The sequence below is a fragment of the Myxocyprinus asiaticus genome, chromosome 40 (assembly GCF_019703515.2).
Source record: "Myxocyprinus asiaticus isolate MX2 ecotype Aquarium Trade chromosome 40, UBuf_Myxa_2, whole genome shotgun sequence".
NCBI lineage: Eukaryota > Metazoa > Chordata > Actinopteri > Cypriniformes > Catostomidae > Myxocyprinus > Myxocyprinus asiaticus.
The window spans coordinates 19,595,758-19,614,952 of NC_059383.1; the positions used below are offsets into that span (position 1 = coordinate 19,595,758).

The 19,195-nt window shown below is 42.7% G+C and overlaps 1 protein-coding gene across 5 annotated transcripts in view; it reads right to left on the reverse strand.

Moving 5' to 3' along the window:
- Positions 1-19,195, reverse strand: part of LOC127431253 (neurexin-2-like) — a 599,363-nt gene that overhangs the window by 24,581 nt on the left and 555,587 nt on the right. For 4 of the 5 annotated variants that reach the window (XM_051681606.1, XM_051681610.1, XM_051681608.1 and 1 more), the window contains 3 exons: positions 15,709-15,880; positions 11,026-11,115; positions 2,074-2,402 (listed from right to left, as the gene is read on the reverse strand). In XM_051681606.1, the coding sequence (XP_051537566.1) occupies positions 2,074-2,402; positions 11,026-11,115; positions 15,709-15,880 (591 nt within the window). The remainder of the gene's footprint in view (positions 1-2,073; positions 2,403-11,025; positions 11,116-15,708; positions 15,881-19,195) is intronic. The other variant, XM_051681607.1, reaches the window with a different exon arrangement.

Below are 19,195 nucleotides of genomic sequence, written 5' to 3' on the forward strand. Positions count from 1 at the left end.
AAGTTTTGGCTCACCTGCGGCTCTGTGTGCGCCACACGCTATCTTTCTCTGGGTGATATCGGTGTACATGATTAATTATATATCATTGTATTACCAGTATACGGCACTCGCGTCATACAATGTCTGCAAACAGTGCCTGTTTTGTAAACTTTTTTGACCATCGCTTCTGTAATTGACTGCAAAAAGAAAATGTTCCCAGACAGGAGACTTGAATAACGCAGGGGCTCATCTATCAGTGGCTCGTTTTCTCTGCTTGGCCTTTACCTTTTTCAACTACACACAACATGTGCAGAACAGTGATGTCATCAAGTTAACCCACGTGAAACACAGACAGAGCATATTCATTTACAGATCCATTCAAGTGCATTAGCGATGGTTGTAACTGTGCATGTCTAGTTGACGCTTTGTTTTCTTCACCAAACCTTGTGCGTCATTAAACTTGAGGTGAACCGCAGTGCCGATGCTTACCGAACTGTGGGTGGAGAACCATACGGTAATTTTTTTTTACCGAGAACCGTTACAACCCTACTGTATGTAAATCTAATAAGTGGATAGAAATGAACTATTTTGTTCTTACAAATTGTTTGCTTTCACAAAGAAAGTGCTGTAGCTTTAAATATGTTTCTCTCAAGGCTTTGAAAATTATGACTTGAGAAAATTGTGGGACTATTCAAAGGAAATGTGACTAGTAAAATACTACGTGTGGAAGGTTTGAAAGGCAAAGAATATGTGGGGGTGATATATCCTGACACACGCAAATCTGAGCATTATGGTTCATCTCCTTCAGGAGCTTCCTGATGCAGAGTGATGCCTCTTTTTAAAGCAATAAATAGCAGATTTCGTAACCCAAGAGTGGTCCTGTCAGCTCTTTTATCGCTGATACCTACTGGACATCTTGTCAAACAAAACTCTTCATAAACGCAACAAAATCCCTCCTTCAGTAGAGACAGGCCAAAAAGAGTGCTATTCAAGCACTCTGGTTGGCACTTAAACAACTAGACATTGAGTAACATTTGACAAAAAATGTAAAATCCTTGAAACTACCTGGCACGTATGCAACAATAACTGACCCTTTGCTAAACCCAGACTCAAAAACATGACCAATCCTGCATTAGGAACTGTTGCTTTCCACCATATTATCAGACAAGGTTTTTCTCTCTTGCCTAAATGTAAATCTAAATAAGTTAATCTAAACTCACAACCACTTTATTAGGTACACCTGTACACCAGTCTGGCAATTCTCCATTGACCTCTCTCATCAACAAGGCATTTCCGCTCACTGGATGCTTTTTGTTTTTGGCAGCATTCTGAGTAAATTCTAGAGACTGTTATGTGTGAAAATCCCAGGAGATCAGCAGTTACAGAAATACTCAAAACAGCCTATCTGGCACCAACAATCATGCAATGGAGAAAATCACTAATGGTTGATGTGAACATTAACTGAAGCTATTGACCCTTATCTGCATGACATTTTGCATTGCACTGCTGCCGCAAGATTAGCTGAATAGACAATCTCATGAATAAGCAGGTGTACAGGTGTTCCTAATAAAGTGGTCGGTGAGTTTATAAGATGTATAACATCAGTAAGGATACCTACGTTTGCTCCAAGGTAAATTAATGTTCATAACTTAACATTTTTTATTGTATTATTTCAGGTCATAATAGTGGTGATAGTAACTAAAGAGTTCACGGTACCATACTGATTATGTTGTAGAAACGTTTAGTTGCACCAATGTTATCATTTGTAATCACTATCAAATGATGCTTTCTCTTTGATACTAGGATAAGCAATTGCTTTGATTCTGATTTGCATCCTTTGAAGTTTTTAATCATGTTACTGCATAATTTAACAATTTCTTTGAAGAAAAACAGTGGATAAAAATGCTTTGCAATGTCACACTTCATTCCAGCCCTTGTAAGAACAATATCCATTTCATAATTAACTGATAATCACATAGTTCACAGAAACTTCCAATTCATTCCTATGTGACGTTCTGTAAAACAATAACTAATGGAGGTGGAGCTGAGCGAAGGGACAATTGAGCCTCTTTCCTCCCCTTTTTCCCTCCTCACCTGTGTGATACTGTCCTTCAGGCTTGGAGAGCGCTGTCTACGGGTGGTGGTAGTGGCCATGGTGGTGGTGGTCTCCATAATGGTGGTGGACATGTCTGCCGCAGCTGGAGGGGTGGCTGAGGTGGTCTCGGTGGACAGGACGGAGGGCGCGTCCCCCACCAAACGCAAGTTCCCAGCCACCTGTATGTTAGGATCCCCCTCCGCAGCCAGTTTAAGCACTTGCAGCCCGTTGTAGTACAGGCCTGAGATCTGGCCCTGGAATGGCCGCCCCTTATCCTGACCACCCACCTTTATGGCTGCCTGGCTATTGAAGATGGTCAATTGCCGACCTGTGATTAATCAGAGAGAAGATGGAGGGCGAATAGGTAGGTAGAGAGAGAAAGAAAGAGAGATAGAGAGCAGTACGACAGTAGAGAGAAACAGAGAAGCGAAAAGTTGCAATCAGTAGAGGTTATTTGGCATCAACAGCACATTAACGTCAGGGTTTGCCTGAATTGGTTGATAACACTTTGAACATTTGAACCTGCCGATGGAAATCTCCAATTCTAATGGCTTCCCGCTTCTGACCCGCATAGTGCAGGGGACAGAATGTTGTATTAAACATGATGGCAAAGATCATTCACAGTGCCTGAGGTGGCTCCTCTATGAGGCCAGATAGAGGCCCTATCATTATAGAGTAATGGCTACATATTATCATTTGAGCCTTATTAAACTAGTAGGGCTTGAGCTGTGGATAATGAATTGACTAAAGAGGGCAAAATTTGGAAACAATATTTATGAGTATGTAAAGAGTTTTGGATATGTTTTATTCAGTGACAGAAGCCTTGTTGATGCTAATCTGCATGAGTAAGTGTCATCTGCCAGCTCAAATGCTAATGTGTCACTGCGGCAGGCCTTTCCTCCAGTGCCATGAATAGACATACATAGGGTTGCACACACACACACACACACACACACACACACACACACACGTACACGTACACACTATGCTGCCTCTGAATTGTGGATTTAGCCTCCTGAATCTCCTCTGAAAGTTGTCACTGAGACCTTTTTCCACAGCAAAGACCATTGCATAAATACATAAGGGATAATAGATAGTCAGCCAATCATTGTCACAAATAAGGGTCTTACATCAACCTGAAGTGGTTTATTTAGTGGTAATGACTGGCTGACTGTACTTATCCTGCTTATAACACACCTACTTACTAAATAAATTATTAAATGGACTTGAAATCTTTATTTTAGTTGAATTTATTTTATTATGTAACAATAAAGAGACTACAGACTGCTACGAGAGACATAAAACTTGTCCAGGAAATTGATATCAAGGGACAACAGTCAAATATACAGTTTAGCGGCCATTATACAACAATATTTAACCACAGTATTGTGCAGTCGACCTATCAGAATCAAGCATTTCAGAGAGCCATGTGATAAAGAGATTAATGTCAGTGTCCACACTTTTAAACTAAATTGAATGGAATAGTTCACCCAAAAATGAACCCTCTGTCAACATTTAGTCACCCTCATGTTGTTTCAAACATGATTTATATACAATAGGAATTTTTTTTATTAATATCCCAATCCATCTTTTCAATGCAATGGCAGTTGATAGTTACTCACTTTAAAGCTTAAAAAAGCATCCAAAAGTATTATCAAATTAGTCCATGTAACTCATGTGTCACATTCCAAGTCTTATGAAGACATACGACAGGTTTTGTGAGAAACAGCTGAAATGTAAGCCATCTCTCACAGTTTTCATGAGATCTAAGAGTGAATCTCATGAACATTGCATTGTTTTTAGCATTAAACAATGCAAGTTCTCACATGAACAAGCTTCTTTCAAAGCTCTCATCGAATGCCTTCAGAAGACTTGGAATATGATGCACGAGTCGCATGGACAGCTTTTGATGCTTTGGGTGCTTTTAAAAGCTTTAAATTTGGAAAAGCAATCAAATGCCATTGCACTGAAAAGACAGTCTGGAATATTCATAAAAACTTTGAATTGTGCGTTCCGCATCAGAAAAAAGTAATTCAGGTTTGGAACAACATGAGGCTGAGTAAACATAATTTTCATTTTTGTGTGAACTATTCCTTTAAGAGCAAAAAAATGTATTTATTAAAATGAATGTCTGAACTAATCTTCACAATGACTGTAACAACAGGTAGTCACAGCACTCCAGGTTTAATTCAGGGGATAAAGTACTTTTTAAATATAATATATAACATTAAACAATCCAGCTAAAAATTAAGTATAATTTAATGGCAACAAAACTTTGAAATAACTACTTACAGAGGAAAAGGATGGTTAACTCAAAGTGCCATTTTCTTTGGCCTCTGAGGGCTGGACTGCCACCGTCTGTTTAATCCTGGTAAACAGGTACTCTGACACAGCTGATTATGAAGTGGGCAGTTGTTATCCCCTCCATGAGAGCCACTTAATGCTTAATAAAGGGTTGCAATTTAACACAAGTAGGGTCTCGCTTTTAACAGCTGAAAATAACCAAGTTTGTCAGTGCAGATAAAAAGACTGTAACCTCTGAAAGGAATGTCATATAGAGTGTAGAGAAGTCAGTTGGCCACTTTTCACTTGTTCTTTTTTGTACAGTGAAAAGGTTAGTTTGATTAATGTGTGACATTAAGAACTATTACATATGACATATTACAGAGAGAATATACAAATGGCAGTTCAAATGCTCCATTTATCTATCAAAAACGATGACAGTGCGCACGACACCAGGAACCATTAAGTTAAATTGCGTACCGAGATGTAATTTTAGTATCTGAATTCCTCATATGTCTGGCACAAAGGTAAAAAAGGTTGTCCTGTGATTAATTCAAGATTAATTCAAGACCGGACAGATCTTTTCTTTGCAGCTAAATGTGTGAGACCCAGTGACAAAGGTTGGAACATTTAATTGAGGAGAACGAGGAGACCAAAGAGCCTAGAGACACAAATTTTCCTTTCACAAAAAAACAGTCAGTCAGTAAAACACAGCATTCATACAGGCCACAGACCTGATGCACAAGGGCTTTGTGTCATTATAATTATGTGTAAAGTACAACTCATAAATAATTACTCATGTTAAAGGGACATTGTTTATCACATTCGAATGTGCAAAGGCTGACAGTTCTCTCATTGGGTTACGAAAATGTCTCTTTCATTAATATTTAGAATTTTTAACCCTCTGAGTTAGTTTTGTTTTAGAGGGGATTAAGACAGAATTAGCTTTAGTTTAATGCCCTATTTATATAGAACGATCAAATCACAGTATAAGGGAAACAGCATATTTTCATCAAATTATATCAAAAAAGGATGTTGTGTAAATAGTGATAAGTGGATCATCGACTGAGTGGAATGCGTTGAAGGGATAAATGTGAGTTTTACACAAATGAAAAACAGATTTTTTTTTTATCAAGTTCAATAAACAGAAGTACATGGAGACAGAAGGGTCAGTTTTCCTGAAAAAATAGGGCAAGTGTATTTGTTTTACACTTAACATTTAGATGTGATGTTTGCGCAACGAAAAAGGTGTTTACATTTAGATGAAAAAGGCGCAACCAACCACAAAATCTGATAACTTACACATACAGTAAAGGGTATTAATGCACAATATTCTTGGATAATGTGCTTATGTAGAGGTCTGTTCACTATCTGTCACTCACTCGACGTTGTGTCGATGTAGTGACACTAGGGGTCACTCTTGGGATCCCCAAACACCTCTGCTTTTTGAAAAAAGGCCAATGGGAATTGGCGAGTGGAATTTGCATGCCACTCCCTCGGACATACGGGTATAAAAGGAGCTGGTATGCAACCACAGATTTTCTCTTCGGAGCCGAGCGGTTGCATTCAGTGCACTGAATTCAATTCAAACTCAGTTCTCTTTATCGTTCACCTAAAACTGCTGGATTTACGGCGCATTTCAGTGGCTTCTCCCCTTCTGATCCCGATCTTTCAGCTCCCCCGCTCTCACTACCCTCGATGGTGGGGCGGCCAAGGGTGCCAGAAGCTCCCGTCCAGGACCTGTAGGTTTATGTCGTCCCTGACGGCTAAGGCCTACGGTGCCACTGGACAAGCCGCCTCCGCCCTGCATGCCATGGCTCTCCTGCAAGTTCACCAAGCCAGGGCGCTAAAAGAGATGCACGAGGGTAGTTCTGACCTGGGATTGATGCAGGAACTGTGCTCGGCGAATGACCTCACTCTCCGGGTGACGAAGGTCATGGCGTGGTCTCTCAGGCAGGCGATGTCCACCCTGGTGGTCCAGGAGAGCCACCTTTGACTCAACCTGGTCGAGATGAGAGAGGCAGACAAGGCACGGTTCCTTGACGCCCCCATCTCCCAGGTTGGCCTATTCGGTGACACCGTCGAGGACTTTGCCCAGCAGTTCTCGGCGGTGAAGCAGCAGACGGAGGCCATTCAACACATCCTGCCCTGGTGCGGCTCAAGACCCCGCACCCTGTCTGCTCATCGCCAATGGAGTCCTCTTGCAGCAACAGCACTGGCTCCATCGCAGCCTGCCCCTGCGGCATTGTACCGAATTGCGACCAATCTTGGACCTGCGGGTTCTGAACCGGGCCTTGCACAGACTTCCGTTCAAGATGCTGATGCAAAAACACATTTTAGCGAGTGTCCGGCATCAAGATTGGTTCACGGCGGTAGACCTGAAGGACGCGTACTTCCATGTCTCGGTTTTACCTCGACACAGACCCATCCTGCATTTGCTTTGGCCAGTCCTTATCCCCTCATGTCTTCACGAAGATAACAGAGGCAGCCCTTGCCCTGCTAAGGGAAGTGGGCGTCCGCATACTCAACTACCTCGATGACTGGCTGATCCTAGCTCACTCTCAAGAGTTACTGTGCGCACACAGGGACCTGGTGCTCAGGCACCTCAGCCGTCTAGGGCTTCGGGTCAACTGGGAAAAGAGCAAGCTCTCCCCGGTTCAGAGCATCTCTTTTCTCGGCTTGGAGTTGGACTCAGTCTCGATGACGGCGCGCCGCACGGATGAGTGCGCACAGTCGGTGCTGAACTGTCTGAAGGCATTCAGACAGAATACAGCGGTTCCACTGAAACTTTTTCAGAGGCTCCTGGGGCATATGGCATCCTCTGCGGTTGCCACACCACTCGGGTTGATGCACATGAGACCGCTTCAGCACTGGCTTCAGACTCAAGTCCCAAGATGGGCATGGCGCCACCGGAGACATCACGTGGTCGTCATGCCGATCTGTTGCCACCTCTTCAGCCCTTGGAACGACCTTGCATTTCTACGGGTGGGGTTTCCCTAGAGCAGGTCTCCAGGTGCGTTGTGGTTACGACAGACACCTCCAAGACAGGCTGGGGCACTGTATGCAATGGGCACACAGCCGCTGGCTCCTGGACTGGCCCGCGGCTGCATTGGCACATCAACTGCCTCGAGTTGTTGGCAGTACTGCTCACCCTGTGGAGGTTCCTGCCATTGATCCAGGGTAAGCACAGTCTGGACCAACACGGCTATGGTAGCATACATCAACTGTCAAGGCAGTCTATGCTCCCGTTGCATGTCACAACTCGCCTGCCGTCTCCTCCTCTGGAGTCAGCAGCGCCTCAAGTCACTACGAGCCACTCACATCCCGGGCGACCTCAACAATGCAGCGGACGCGCTGTCACGACAGGTTATGCTCAGGAGAGAGTGGAGAATCCACCCCCAGGTGGTCCAGCTGATTTGGAGTCGATTCTGTCGAGCACAGGTAGACCTGTTTGTTTCCCGGGAATCCTCCCACTGCCCGCTTTGGTACGCCCTGACCGAGGCACCCCTCGGTATAGACATGCTGGCACACAGCTGGCCCCCTGGACTACGCAAATACGCGTTTCCCCAGTGAGCCTACTTGCACAGACCCTGTGCAAGGTCAGGGAGGATGAGGAGAAGGTCATCCTAGTAGCACCCTACTGGCCCACCCAGACATGGTTCTCGGACCTCATGCTCCTCGCAACAGCCCCCCCCGGCGAATTCCACTGAGGAAGGATCTTCTTTCTCAGGGACGGGGCACCATCTGGCACCCGTGACCAGACCTCTGGAATCTCCACGTCTGGCCCTTGGATGGGACGCAGAAGACCTAAGTGGCCTAACACCCACGGTGGTAGACACAATCACTCAGACTAGGGCTCCCTCTACGAGGCACCTGTATGCTTTGAAGTGGCATCTGTTCGCTAAGTGGTGTTCTTCCTGACGCGAAGACCCCCAGAGATGCGCAGTCGGATTGGTGCTTTCCTTCCTGCAGGAGAGGCTGGAGGGGCCGCTGTCCCCCTCCACCATGAAGGTGTATGTAGCCGCTATAGCGGCACACCACGACACAGTGGACGGTAAGTCCTTAGGGAAGCACGACCTGATCATCAGGTTCCTGAGAGGCGCTAGAAGGTTGAATCCCTCCAGACCGCGTCTCATCCCTTCATGGGACCTCTCTGTAGTCCTTCGGGGTCTACGGGGAGCCCACTTCGAGCCCCTGGAGTCAGCTGAGCTTAAGGCACTCTCTTTGAAGACTGCCCTCCTGACTGCGCTCACTTCCATCAAGAGGGTAGGGGACCTGCAGGCGTTCTCTGTCAGCGAAACGTGCCTGGAGTTCGGTCCGGGCTACTCTCACGTGATCCTGAGACCCTGACCGGACTATGTGCCAAGGTTCCCACGACCCCGTTTAGGGATCAGGTGGTGAACCTGCAAGTGCTGCCCCAGGAGGAGGCAGACCCAGCTTTGGCGTCGCTGTGTCCGGTGTGTGCTTTACGCATCTATTTGGATCGCATGCAGAGCTTTAGAAGCTCCGAGCAGCTCTTTGTCTGCTTTGGTGGACAGCGGAAAGGAAGCGCTGTCTCCAAACAGAGGATCGCCCACTGGGTCATTGACGCCATCGTGATGGCATATCATACTCAGGACGTGCCGCCCCCCGTGGCGATACGAGCCCACTCTACTAGGAGTGTAGCGGCCTCCTGGGCCCTGACCAGTGGCGCCTCTTTAGCAGACATCTGCAGAGCAGCGGGCTGGGCAACACCCAACACCTTTGCAAGGTTCTATAATCTTCGGGTTGAGTCGGTTTCGTCCCGTGTGTTGTCAGGTAAGTTCCGGGACAGCTGGCCAGGTGTACCACTTGTGTATAATGCCTTTCCCCTCCCATGAGGTGAAGACGTGCGCCTTGGACTCCCAGTCGTGTTCACAAGTTGTGATCCCTGGATTACTTTCCTCCTTAGCCCTGTGGCAGACGAGTTTGCGAAGAAACTCACTGCCGGCCCAGTACATGTGCTAACTAAGCCCTGTACTGGGGTAGGTGCTCCACATGCGCTGTTCCCCATAGGTGACCCCATGTGATATATATTCCGCTAAATTGTTTCCCTGTCGGTAAACTGCGTCTTCCTTGGGCAGAGGCCCCTCTGCCCCCTGTCACCATGCTTGAAGAAACTCCTCCCCCCTCGGGTAGGACCTACCATGCGACTTCTCCACATGACATACTTCTGACAAGACTCGGTAAGACCATGTGATATATTTCCACTCTAAATTCCCCCCCCCCCCTTCTCTGGGCAGAGTGTGGTCTCCACGGTGTCTTCCCCTTGGGAGTGACACCCCCCCGACGTAGACATTTATGGCCTCCAGTCGGTTAACAAATTCCACTCTTTTTGGGGAGAAAAAAGTGGAAAAGAGGCCACGGCTGGGCTAGCCTGTCCCTATTTGTTGGTCAGTTGACTTGTTCCTGAAGGACTGGTCGACGCTCATAAGAGCATTGGGGGAGGTTACGTGATGGTCTGGTGCGCTGGCTACGAGGCACACAGTGGTCTGCCCGTCTCGCACCGCCAGTCCACGTAACACAGTTCAGCTAGTTGTGGCGTTTTGTAAAGGGACCCCTAGTGTCACTACATCGACACAATGTCGAGTCCCTCTTGCCACAACGCTGTACTACCCGCTGAAATGGCCGGGACTTTGTCTCAGCTCCTCAGCACAAAACCTGAATGAGTGGTTGCATACCAGCTCCTTTTATACCCGTATGTCCGGGGGAGTGGCATGCAAATTCCACTCGCCAATTCCCATTGGCCTTTTTTCAAAAAACAGAGGTGTTCAGGGCTCCCAAGAGTGACCCCTAATGTCACTACATCGACACAACCTCTCGTTCCCTCCATCAGGGAACGGAGGTTACGAAAGTAACCAGAATGTTTCCTCAATTTAATAACCGAGAAAGTTTCTTGGGGAAAATCGAATACAATGGTTTAATGGTTCTTTCTTGTGAGACCAAAGACTACTACTCTTTTCACGGTAATGTTTTAGACTGTAATACTACAAACCGACCAAATAATGTTTGTCTTTTTTCTCTTTATTACACTCAAAGGGTTAAAGAACAAACTGAGTTGTTTTTGAAGCTTTAGACTGAGTTTAGTGTTAGGAGTACAAAAATGCAATAGTCCCTTTAACTGTTTAGGATTGTAAAATATATATTTCTCTTTTGTATGAGTTAAAAGTATTGTTTTTTTGTTTTTTTTGCGGAGTCAATAGGGAATCACAGAAGGAAAACAAGACAGCAAAAAAAAAATAAATAAAAAAAATACTATTTACAGACAGTTGTTACAGTTATGTAGCGTTGTTAGAGGGCTAGTCAGGGATTATGTTTAAGATTAAACCTTAATCTCTGAAGCGGTGCAGTTCTAACTTTGTTAAGGACGGCATTTATCGCTACAGGATGAATGAAGAGCACAAGCCACATGGAGATGAACGAATGGGTTTACAGGGTGTGTGGGCAGCAACAATTCACAGTTTGCTTCGGCCCACACATCAGACAAATCAAACAAGTCTGCATATTGGATATGCCAATCCTTCAAAGTCTATGGTTTTAAAAAATGTCATTCCAAATGGCTTCCAACTTTATGATTTAAAGGGAACTGCACCTCTTACAGAGCCTTAATAATTCATTATGTCATTGTTTAATCAATCAATTTTTATTACCTTTGTCGAGTAGCCACTCGTCAACTACCCGACCGAGTCTGTATGGAATTCTTTGCCTGGCTATTGCAAGCCGTTCATTATCAATGTTCCCTTTAAAGAATTTAGAGAGACAGATAAGAGGTTAATATCAAGCGTCACATGGTTAGAACATGGCAACAAGACTATCAAGTTTAGCAAGTTAGGAAGTCTAAACGAGCTTTATAATGGAAGTTATGTTGTTTTAAGGATTGCACTTAGTTATGAGACAGTTTAGAAGCTTGACACTAATTAGAGCATGTTTAATTCTGTTTAGAAAGCTTTGACGACATATTTAGTGGTCGTTTAACTTTGTTTAAATTTTGGTTCTTTTGATAATGATGTCAACTCATTTCATACAATCAAAGCACAACAACGATCAGTTATAATGTCACATAGTATAAAGTGCCGTTATACAATGGTGGTGCCAAAAATTCCCCAGAAGACATTTTCTCTGAGATATCTGAGCAAGGATGATGCAATCAGTGCAGTCGCATCTACTATCAAAATGTTGAGATACCTGCATAAATTAGGATACATGTAATAACAAAAAGACACCACAGCCATTATTGACTAAGTGCCTTGGCTGCCTGATAAAAGGCAGGGTGTATCTGATGAGATACTACAGATTCCTTTGTCCACGTGCCTGTGAGACTGATTCTGACAGAACCTGTCACCAGGCTAAATTGAGCTCCCCGGTTCCTGTTACTCACTGAAGAGAGGAATCTCATCATAGCACTATTTTTTTCTGCTCCAATCTCCATCTCTCCACCATCCTGCACTCTTTCTGTTCCTTCCAGAACATACAAATCCTCCTAATATCCTTTATACCAGTGGTTCTCAACTGTAAGGGCCACAGACAGCAGTGAAAAACAATGCTAAATGCAAATAATAAAATGCAACTAATTTAATTGTGCATAGTCAGGATAGCAAAATAAATAGAGGCTTACCAGCTTTTAAAAGGGAGAAAATGCATCCCATATCTTTTGTTGTTGATGTCAAAGACTCTGCGTCCAATCAAACTCGTAATTGGCATAACATTTTTTCCAATTTTGGAGTTAATTTATCTGTCATTATGTAAAAGCAAGCCAAATTAGTATGATACCAACACAGACAGGTTGCACAACATGCCCTCAAAGGTATGCAAAAAAACAAAACAAACAATAAGACCCAGACTTCATTAAATATGGATTCGTTCGCAACAAGACAAAGAAACAAAAATGGTTTGAGCCAACCACAATGTGTTTATACAGTGAATTATTGGCTACCAGGAACATGAAAACATTGGGATTACATTTTGTACGTTAAGCAATTTTGGTGATGTTTCCAATGTAAAATCTGGGTTCTGAAGCAAAACCAGATGAGAACCACTGCTTTATACCACAGCTTGGTCAATATTATTTGCCACAAAACACCATTTGAAAGTTCCATTCAGGCAACACATAAATTTCCATCAACTACAACATTTTGAAGTTATTTTGAAGTTAAGACATTTGAATGCCACCTGTAAACTGCTAATTCTACGACATAACACATATGTATCATGTTCCTCCTGTGACGGCCGTGTTTCATCAGTCCTACCCACCCTGTAACCTGAATGGGTGCCAAACCTCCTACTCTTATAATCCTGTTAAAAGAGCTCATGTGTAGCAAATTCAGTGCTGAACCTTCAAAGAAAACTTGAAATAGGTCTTATCCTTGAGTAAGCAGCAAAACTGGAAACAAACTGATCCATCCAATAAAGTCTGCCCTGATGCTTTACTATTCATAGAGATTTCCTCTATATTTTTATTTATGAGGCAATGTAATGGGATGTTGGCAATTATGGCAATTCCAGTAAATGCCAAACAACAAGTGGTCATCTACAGCTGTATCCGCAGGGAGCAGCAAATCTCCCACTGGAGAACATATCTGGTCATCTAATTTCCTATTTTAATTAACTGAATTAATCAGGGCTGTTTATCTAAGCCAAACACCACCAACTTAATTTACACACACAAGCTCTGCCCGGGTTGGATCACATGCAACACCTATATCTTAGTGGTTTAATTCCCCAGGATGACAGATGCCATATAAAAGCCATGCCATTCCATTTAAATGCGCATAACTTAGTTTTAAAGGAAGCGTGACATGACAGTGGCAACTCTGAAGACAGGCTTTATCCCTGTGCTTTGGAAAGGCTGCTCATCTGAATCTTGCCACCTGAGGATGCTTAACTGAGTCCTAGTGGATATGAAACCTATGTCGCAGCAGTAGAAAACCAATTTTTCCCTTTCAGAAATCAGAAGGAATCTCAATGCAGAGCCACAGGGATGGTGTGTCGTTCAACCTCTGGCAATTTCGAGACAAGACCCTGCACACGGGGGTGGATGGAGCATAGCAGGTGAGCCGGAGTCTGTGCTTTATTTGACTAAGGCTGTATTTTTGCTAAAGACACCTTGACTCCACACCATGGAGGTGTATAGCAGAACAATGGGGAAACAGATTGAGAAATGAGGAGAGGGAGGACAGGGTTGCTATTTGAGACAGAGAAAATGTCTTCCGGTGGAACAGCAACTAAGAGAGGAAGGCAGCTTCCTGAGCACACAATGGGGAGAGAGAGAGAGTTTGCTTATGTGTAATTGGAAAGCACACAAGGCCAGGGGACTGCAGAGGGATTTGTTTATATAGAGGAGTGATGATTCATAGAATGAATAGAATGGAGGGTAGAGATCCTCAATCAGAGCTTGTTACAAAAGTTCTAAAGATCTAAAATATCAGATTATTTCAGATTCATCTGTCACTTGGTTGAAGCGAACCAAATTTGACAGATACCAACATGGACAGATGACATGCCCTCATCCTCAAATCCTTAAAAGGATAGTTCACCCAAAAATTTTAATTATGTTGTCATTTACTCACCCTCATGTTTTTCCAAACCCGTATGACTTTCTTTTTTTCCGTGGAACACAATAGGAGAGCATGTTAGCCTCAGTCACCATTCATTTTAATTGCCTTTTTCTCACACAGTGAAAGTGAATGGTGACTGAGACTAACATTCTGGAATTCTGGAGCCTAACATCTCCTTTGGGGTTCCATGGAACATAGAACGTTATATGGGTTTGGAAAAACGTGAGGGTGAGTAAAAGATATTTGGGTGGAATATCCCTTTAGATATAAGACTAAATTAATTATGGGTTCACTTGCAACAAGAAAACAAAACAAATATGGCTTGTGCCAACCACAATTTGTTTTGTGCAGCATTTTATTGGTTGTCAAGAACATCATTCCATTGAAATTCACTTTTGTGTTGTGTTGGGTCACCACTTGATGTCCAATGTGAAATCTGGGTCCTGATTTATACCACAGCTTAGTCAATATTATTTGCCACACAGTTACGTTTGAAAGCTCCTTTCAGGCATCACATACTTTATACCTTTTCATCAACTTAACCTGACATAGCGTAACCTGAAATATCAGGTTGCAGTGTCAAAGACACCATGGTTCAATGGCAGTGTGTAAATTCAAGAGTGTTAGGTTTCAAAGAGGAACCTTTGAGAGGTGTTTGGCTAATGCTTAAAAATGAAAGCGAGCTTTGTGGTTCAAAGTTTGTGCAGAGTTCAGGGATGGAGGATCTTCACAGGCACAGAGACACCTTCCTCAGCCTGCCTGAGGAAGTTGAAATGGTAAAGGATCCAAGTTGAAAATGGTAAAGGATCCAAATCCATCTCGGGCTGAATGTATTTGGCAAGGCAGCTTGGGGGGAAATATCTCAATTTGCAGTTGTTATTAGATTGTTCATACGGTGGTTATCAGAGCCCTGCATGTGGTGACTCATAAAGTCTCTGGGAAGAGATTTAGGGTAAAATGGCACACTTTAAACCCAAACAATTCAAATTTGAAATTATAAATCAATCTGTATCCTTGAATAAGGCTTGCTTCCAACATGATCCTAATCAATGCCAAGGGCTTCAAACAAAGTCCCTCAGATTTTAAAAGTGCAAATTTTTAGTCTCCAATGCTGCATTCCAGACAGCTCGGAATTCTCCCACCTCCTACTTGAAAATAACCGGAATGACATTTGATGCTGAAGCGTCTTTTAATGGCATTTCCAAGATGGTGGCAACTAACATGCCTTGTTTTGCTGAGTCATGGTGATATTTTTTTGGCTACATTAGACCATGTTGTATGATCCATCCATATGGAATTAGTTGACATTTTTCACATTTTATGCACTGATGTTGGGAAAAATCTACGGTATTCTGTGGAATGGACAAACGTGTAAAATGGACCTGAGAGTACTACTGTCTTATTGATTGCCAAACTCATTATCAAATTATGCTAAATATTTAATAAGCGAACACACAAGGGGCAGGAGATGACTACAATTTAAAATTCTCTGGAAATCTGCTGATATTCATTTGGAGTTCTGCATGCACAGATTGTATTTGGGCCTCTGTATGATTGTCTGGAACGTTTTGAGGTTTGAGATGGGGAATTTCAAATCTTTTTTCTCCTCTGTCTGGAAGCACTGTCCATATTTTTAGGCCAGTTGTGTTGTTTTATCTCTCTCTGACCCCATGTGTTCATTCCCAGGGGAAGCTGCTCCAAGTATTTCTACCAATCACATTTGTTATGGGATTCCCCTTGATGGCTTTTCCCACCCTCTGCTCTGCCGCTGGGACTTACCTGATGGGAAGCGTTCAATGACAGGCTGGTTGTCCACCTGGAGGGTGGCATTGCCTCCACTACGCGTAAAGCGAACCACGTGGTACTTGCCGTTGTTCACGGTGACTGCGGGCTCATCTATGGTGATGTCATCCGTGCCCACGTTGAAGATTACACCGACCTTCCCTTGTTCCTGCGTAAGAAGGGATTTTTTGTTCAGAGTGATGGATATAACCATCAAAATCAATGCACCATCACAAGACTAAACATTTCCAAGAGATGTCTAAATCACAGACCAATTTGAAAAAGCAATATTCAAACGTATTGGATTTGACAACAGAAAGGAATGAATGATGGCAAGAGAGATGGGGAATATCTTCTGAGCAAAGGGAAACATCTGGTAATGCTGCAGTGGCTCACCCTTGGGAGAGGAGCTGAGCAGTGTCCTTTGTAATGTAGGAGGGCAAATGGAGTGTCTCCTTATTTTGCATTCATCACCTCCACTCACTCTCACAAAAGCACACACACACTGGCTCGCCAGCTATGGACATTCTGACATGAATAACTACTGACAGTTTCCTGCTGATTTTATTTTAACAGTGATTCATTCCCTTCCAAGAACACTTCTGCCTGCTAATAGCCACCTCTGGGTGGCGCACTTGAGTTGACACCTCAATATTGAGGCTGCATAGACTTTAGCTCTTTCTTTCTCATTGGGAACAACAGAGTGCAGTGCTAGCATGGAAAGTGTTACTATTCCACAGCTCTAGCATGATTCACTGTACCAGAGACATGCTAAATATATAGGTCATTTGTATACAAATGAAAGAGAGAAAATTGGTGTTGTCGAACTCAAAATTCGTTTAACAGCACAATTTTTAAAATGCTTTTAACGCATAATATGACCCTTTGAATAAACCGTAGTTCATGAGAAATGAGTAAATTCGTGCAAACGCAGCTAATGTAACATGCATTGCCATCAGGAAAACAGATGGTGGGAGACATTATGATGTGACCTGCGCCAAGCATTTTATCAATGTAGCATAGCAGTAGATCATGCCCGCAAAGGACAGACAGAGCTTGGAACTTTGTAACATCATTGCAGCGGCGAGATAGCTAACGGGTCCTTGAATAACATATAACGTGCGAGTAAGGGCAGCCGGTGGAGTTTCTGGTGCCCCCCTAGGGACTTGGTGCCCTACGCAGACTGCGTAAATGCGTATAGAGAGAGCGACAGTACTGATTACCGGCTAACAGAAACCCTGCTGCTGTCTCCAAGGTTCTGTCACAGCATCTCTGTTTTATAGTGCACTAGCCAATGCAGAAGTTGGAGACATTGCTGGGATCCTGCAGGTAATCTACTCTGTCATTAACCCATTTAATCCCACCAGTTACAATTGTGACTGGGGTCTAAAAGGAGTTTTGATGTATTTTGCATAGAGTTGTCAATTGTAAATTACAGTGCGGACTTTTTTGCATGTCTGTCAAAACTCCTTATAAAGAATACACTTACAACTACCATATTTTGTACATAATTTGAATTGAGTTGTGCTGTGTTCATTTTCTGTTGTTCAACTCTGTTGGTGGGGTAGGTTTTGTGTGGATGAAAAATACATCTGGAAAATACATCTCCATATTTTGTCCACTCATGTTTATAAAGCTATTGCAATTAATTGCGATTAACTACAAAAATGTATGCGATTAATCGTAATTAAATATTTTAATCGTTTGACAGCCCTAGAGAAAACATAACGCTATATGGCAGCTGCAAGAATGGAAGTCCTGCCCTACAGTTAAATGAGCCAGTTACCTTTTTGATAGAGACGTCGCTAGTCAGTTAACTCGATAACATGCATGTGCATTAGCTGGACCAACCTGTAAAATAGCACTTTTTGTGCATGATCTGAGCTATAGAAGCACAATTTATGATACCACTGTTGTAAGACTTCATTGCCAATTTGAATGGAGGCTATTTGAACGTAATCTTGACCAACCGTTTTGGAGATTTCTGCCTTTCTTTCTGAAAAAAAAGAACTTGCCTTAAAGGGATTTTGACTACACTCGCATCCAAACATTCTTTGTAAAGAGCCAAAACAAAATGATTATAAAAATGCTCGGACACAAAGCCATGAATTGATAAAACTTGCACACACTTTTAGAGATTGGATATATTCATTCAGTTCACTGACCTCAACTGACAGGTTTGCATTGAGATGCTGATGTCTGACAAATATCAAACAGAGCATGGGTTGAATGCAGAGTATGTTCTGGAGTCTGAAGGGCTCAGATAAAAAGCAAACCAATGCTAGTCTGATACTGACATCTTCTCATCATACCAATGAGGGCCAATCTACTGAATTAATGCACAAGAGGACTTAAGCCAAATGTTAAACTATACAGTCGATGAAAATCTCTATGGTAAAGCAGATGTGAAAGATTGTTTTTCTATAAAAAAAGACTTTCAGATACAACAAACTATATCAACTACTACTGCTGCTATGATGAGTACCTGAAATCCTTCCAAAATAAATACTTCAATTTGATTGTCACTTCAATATAAACAAACTATGCTGTTATAAGTGTAGATTCATTCTAGCATAGTACTGCATTTTGCACTATTGATAGAACTGCTCTGCTTTTTGAGCAGGAAGCAGAATGTATCTTATGACATAGAAAACAACATGAAGGAGGTAGGAGCGTGCTTGTCTTGATAACAGGACTTGAGTGGGACCTACTTTGATTGAAACTGTAATTTGACAGGAAATTAAAAAATGAACTGGCACTGATGCTTGCGTACAGACAAGTCACTGGATCTGCACCTGCCTACATCCACTGACTTCTCAAATATCTGTGTTCCCATCAGAAACCTGCACTAAATCATGTTCCAGAGCCTTCACATTCAGAGTACGTCAATGGTAGAATGAGCATCTACAGCTGAATCCTTTTCTACCTTCAAAAAACGACTAAAGACGTGATCACAACTTTTAATGCATGTACTAATTAGCACTTTACTTAAAAATAAAGCCATCTACTATTCTTTTTCTGTTGTTTCAGTGTCTTGCCTACATCTCTGGACTAGCTCGTTAGTTTTAATATTTTTTATTTTATTTTATTTTTTAAGAGTATTTGTTCATCTGCAAGAAGTTTCCTGCTTTCAGATGTCAAAAAGACATTTAGCAGATGTCTTAGAGATGTTTATGATTTAGAATGTATATAAATCTGCTCATTTTATTATTTCTCATATGTTTGGACACAAAAATTTAAATGTAATGTTTTCTTATGGTATTTGTCATTTGTAAGTTGTTTTGGCTAAAAGCATCTGCTCAATGAATAAATGTAAATGTCTTGATGTCCAGTTACACAGATTCTTATAGCCTTCTCAATGTTATATTCTTTTGAAATGGCTTTTCTCTATTGAATTTTATAGATGTACAAAATCTAGAGATTCTAATTACTGGCATTCTCATCTTTCGTATTAGTCATTGGGAAATTGCCAACAAGGTTCCTG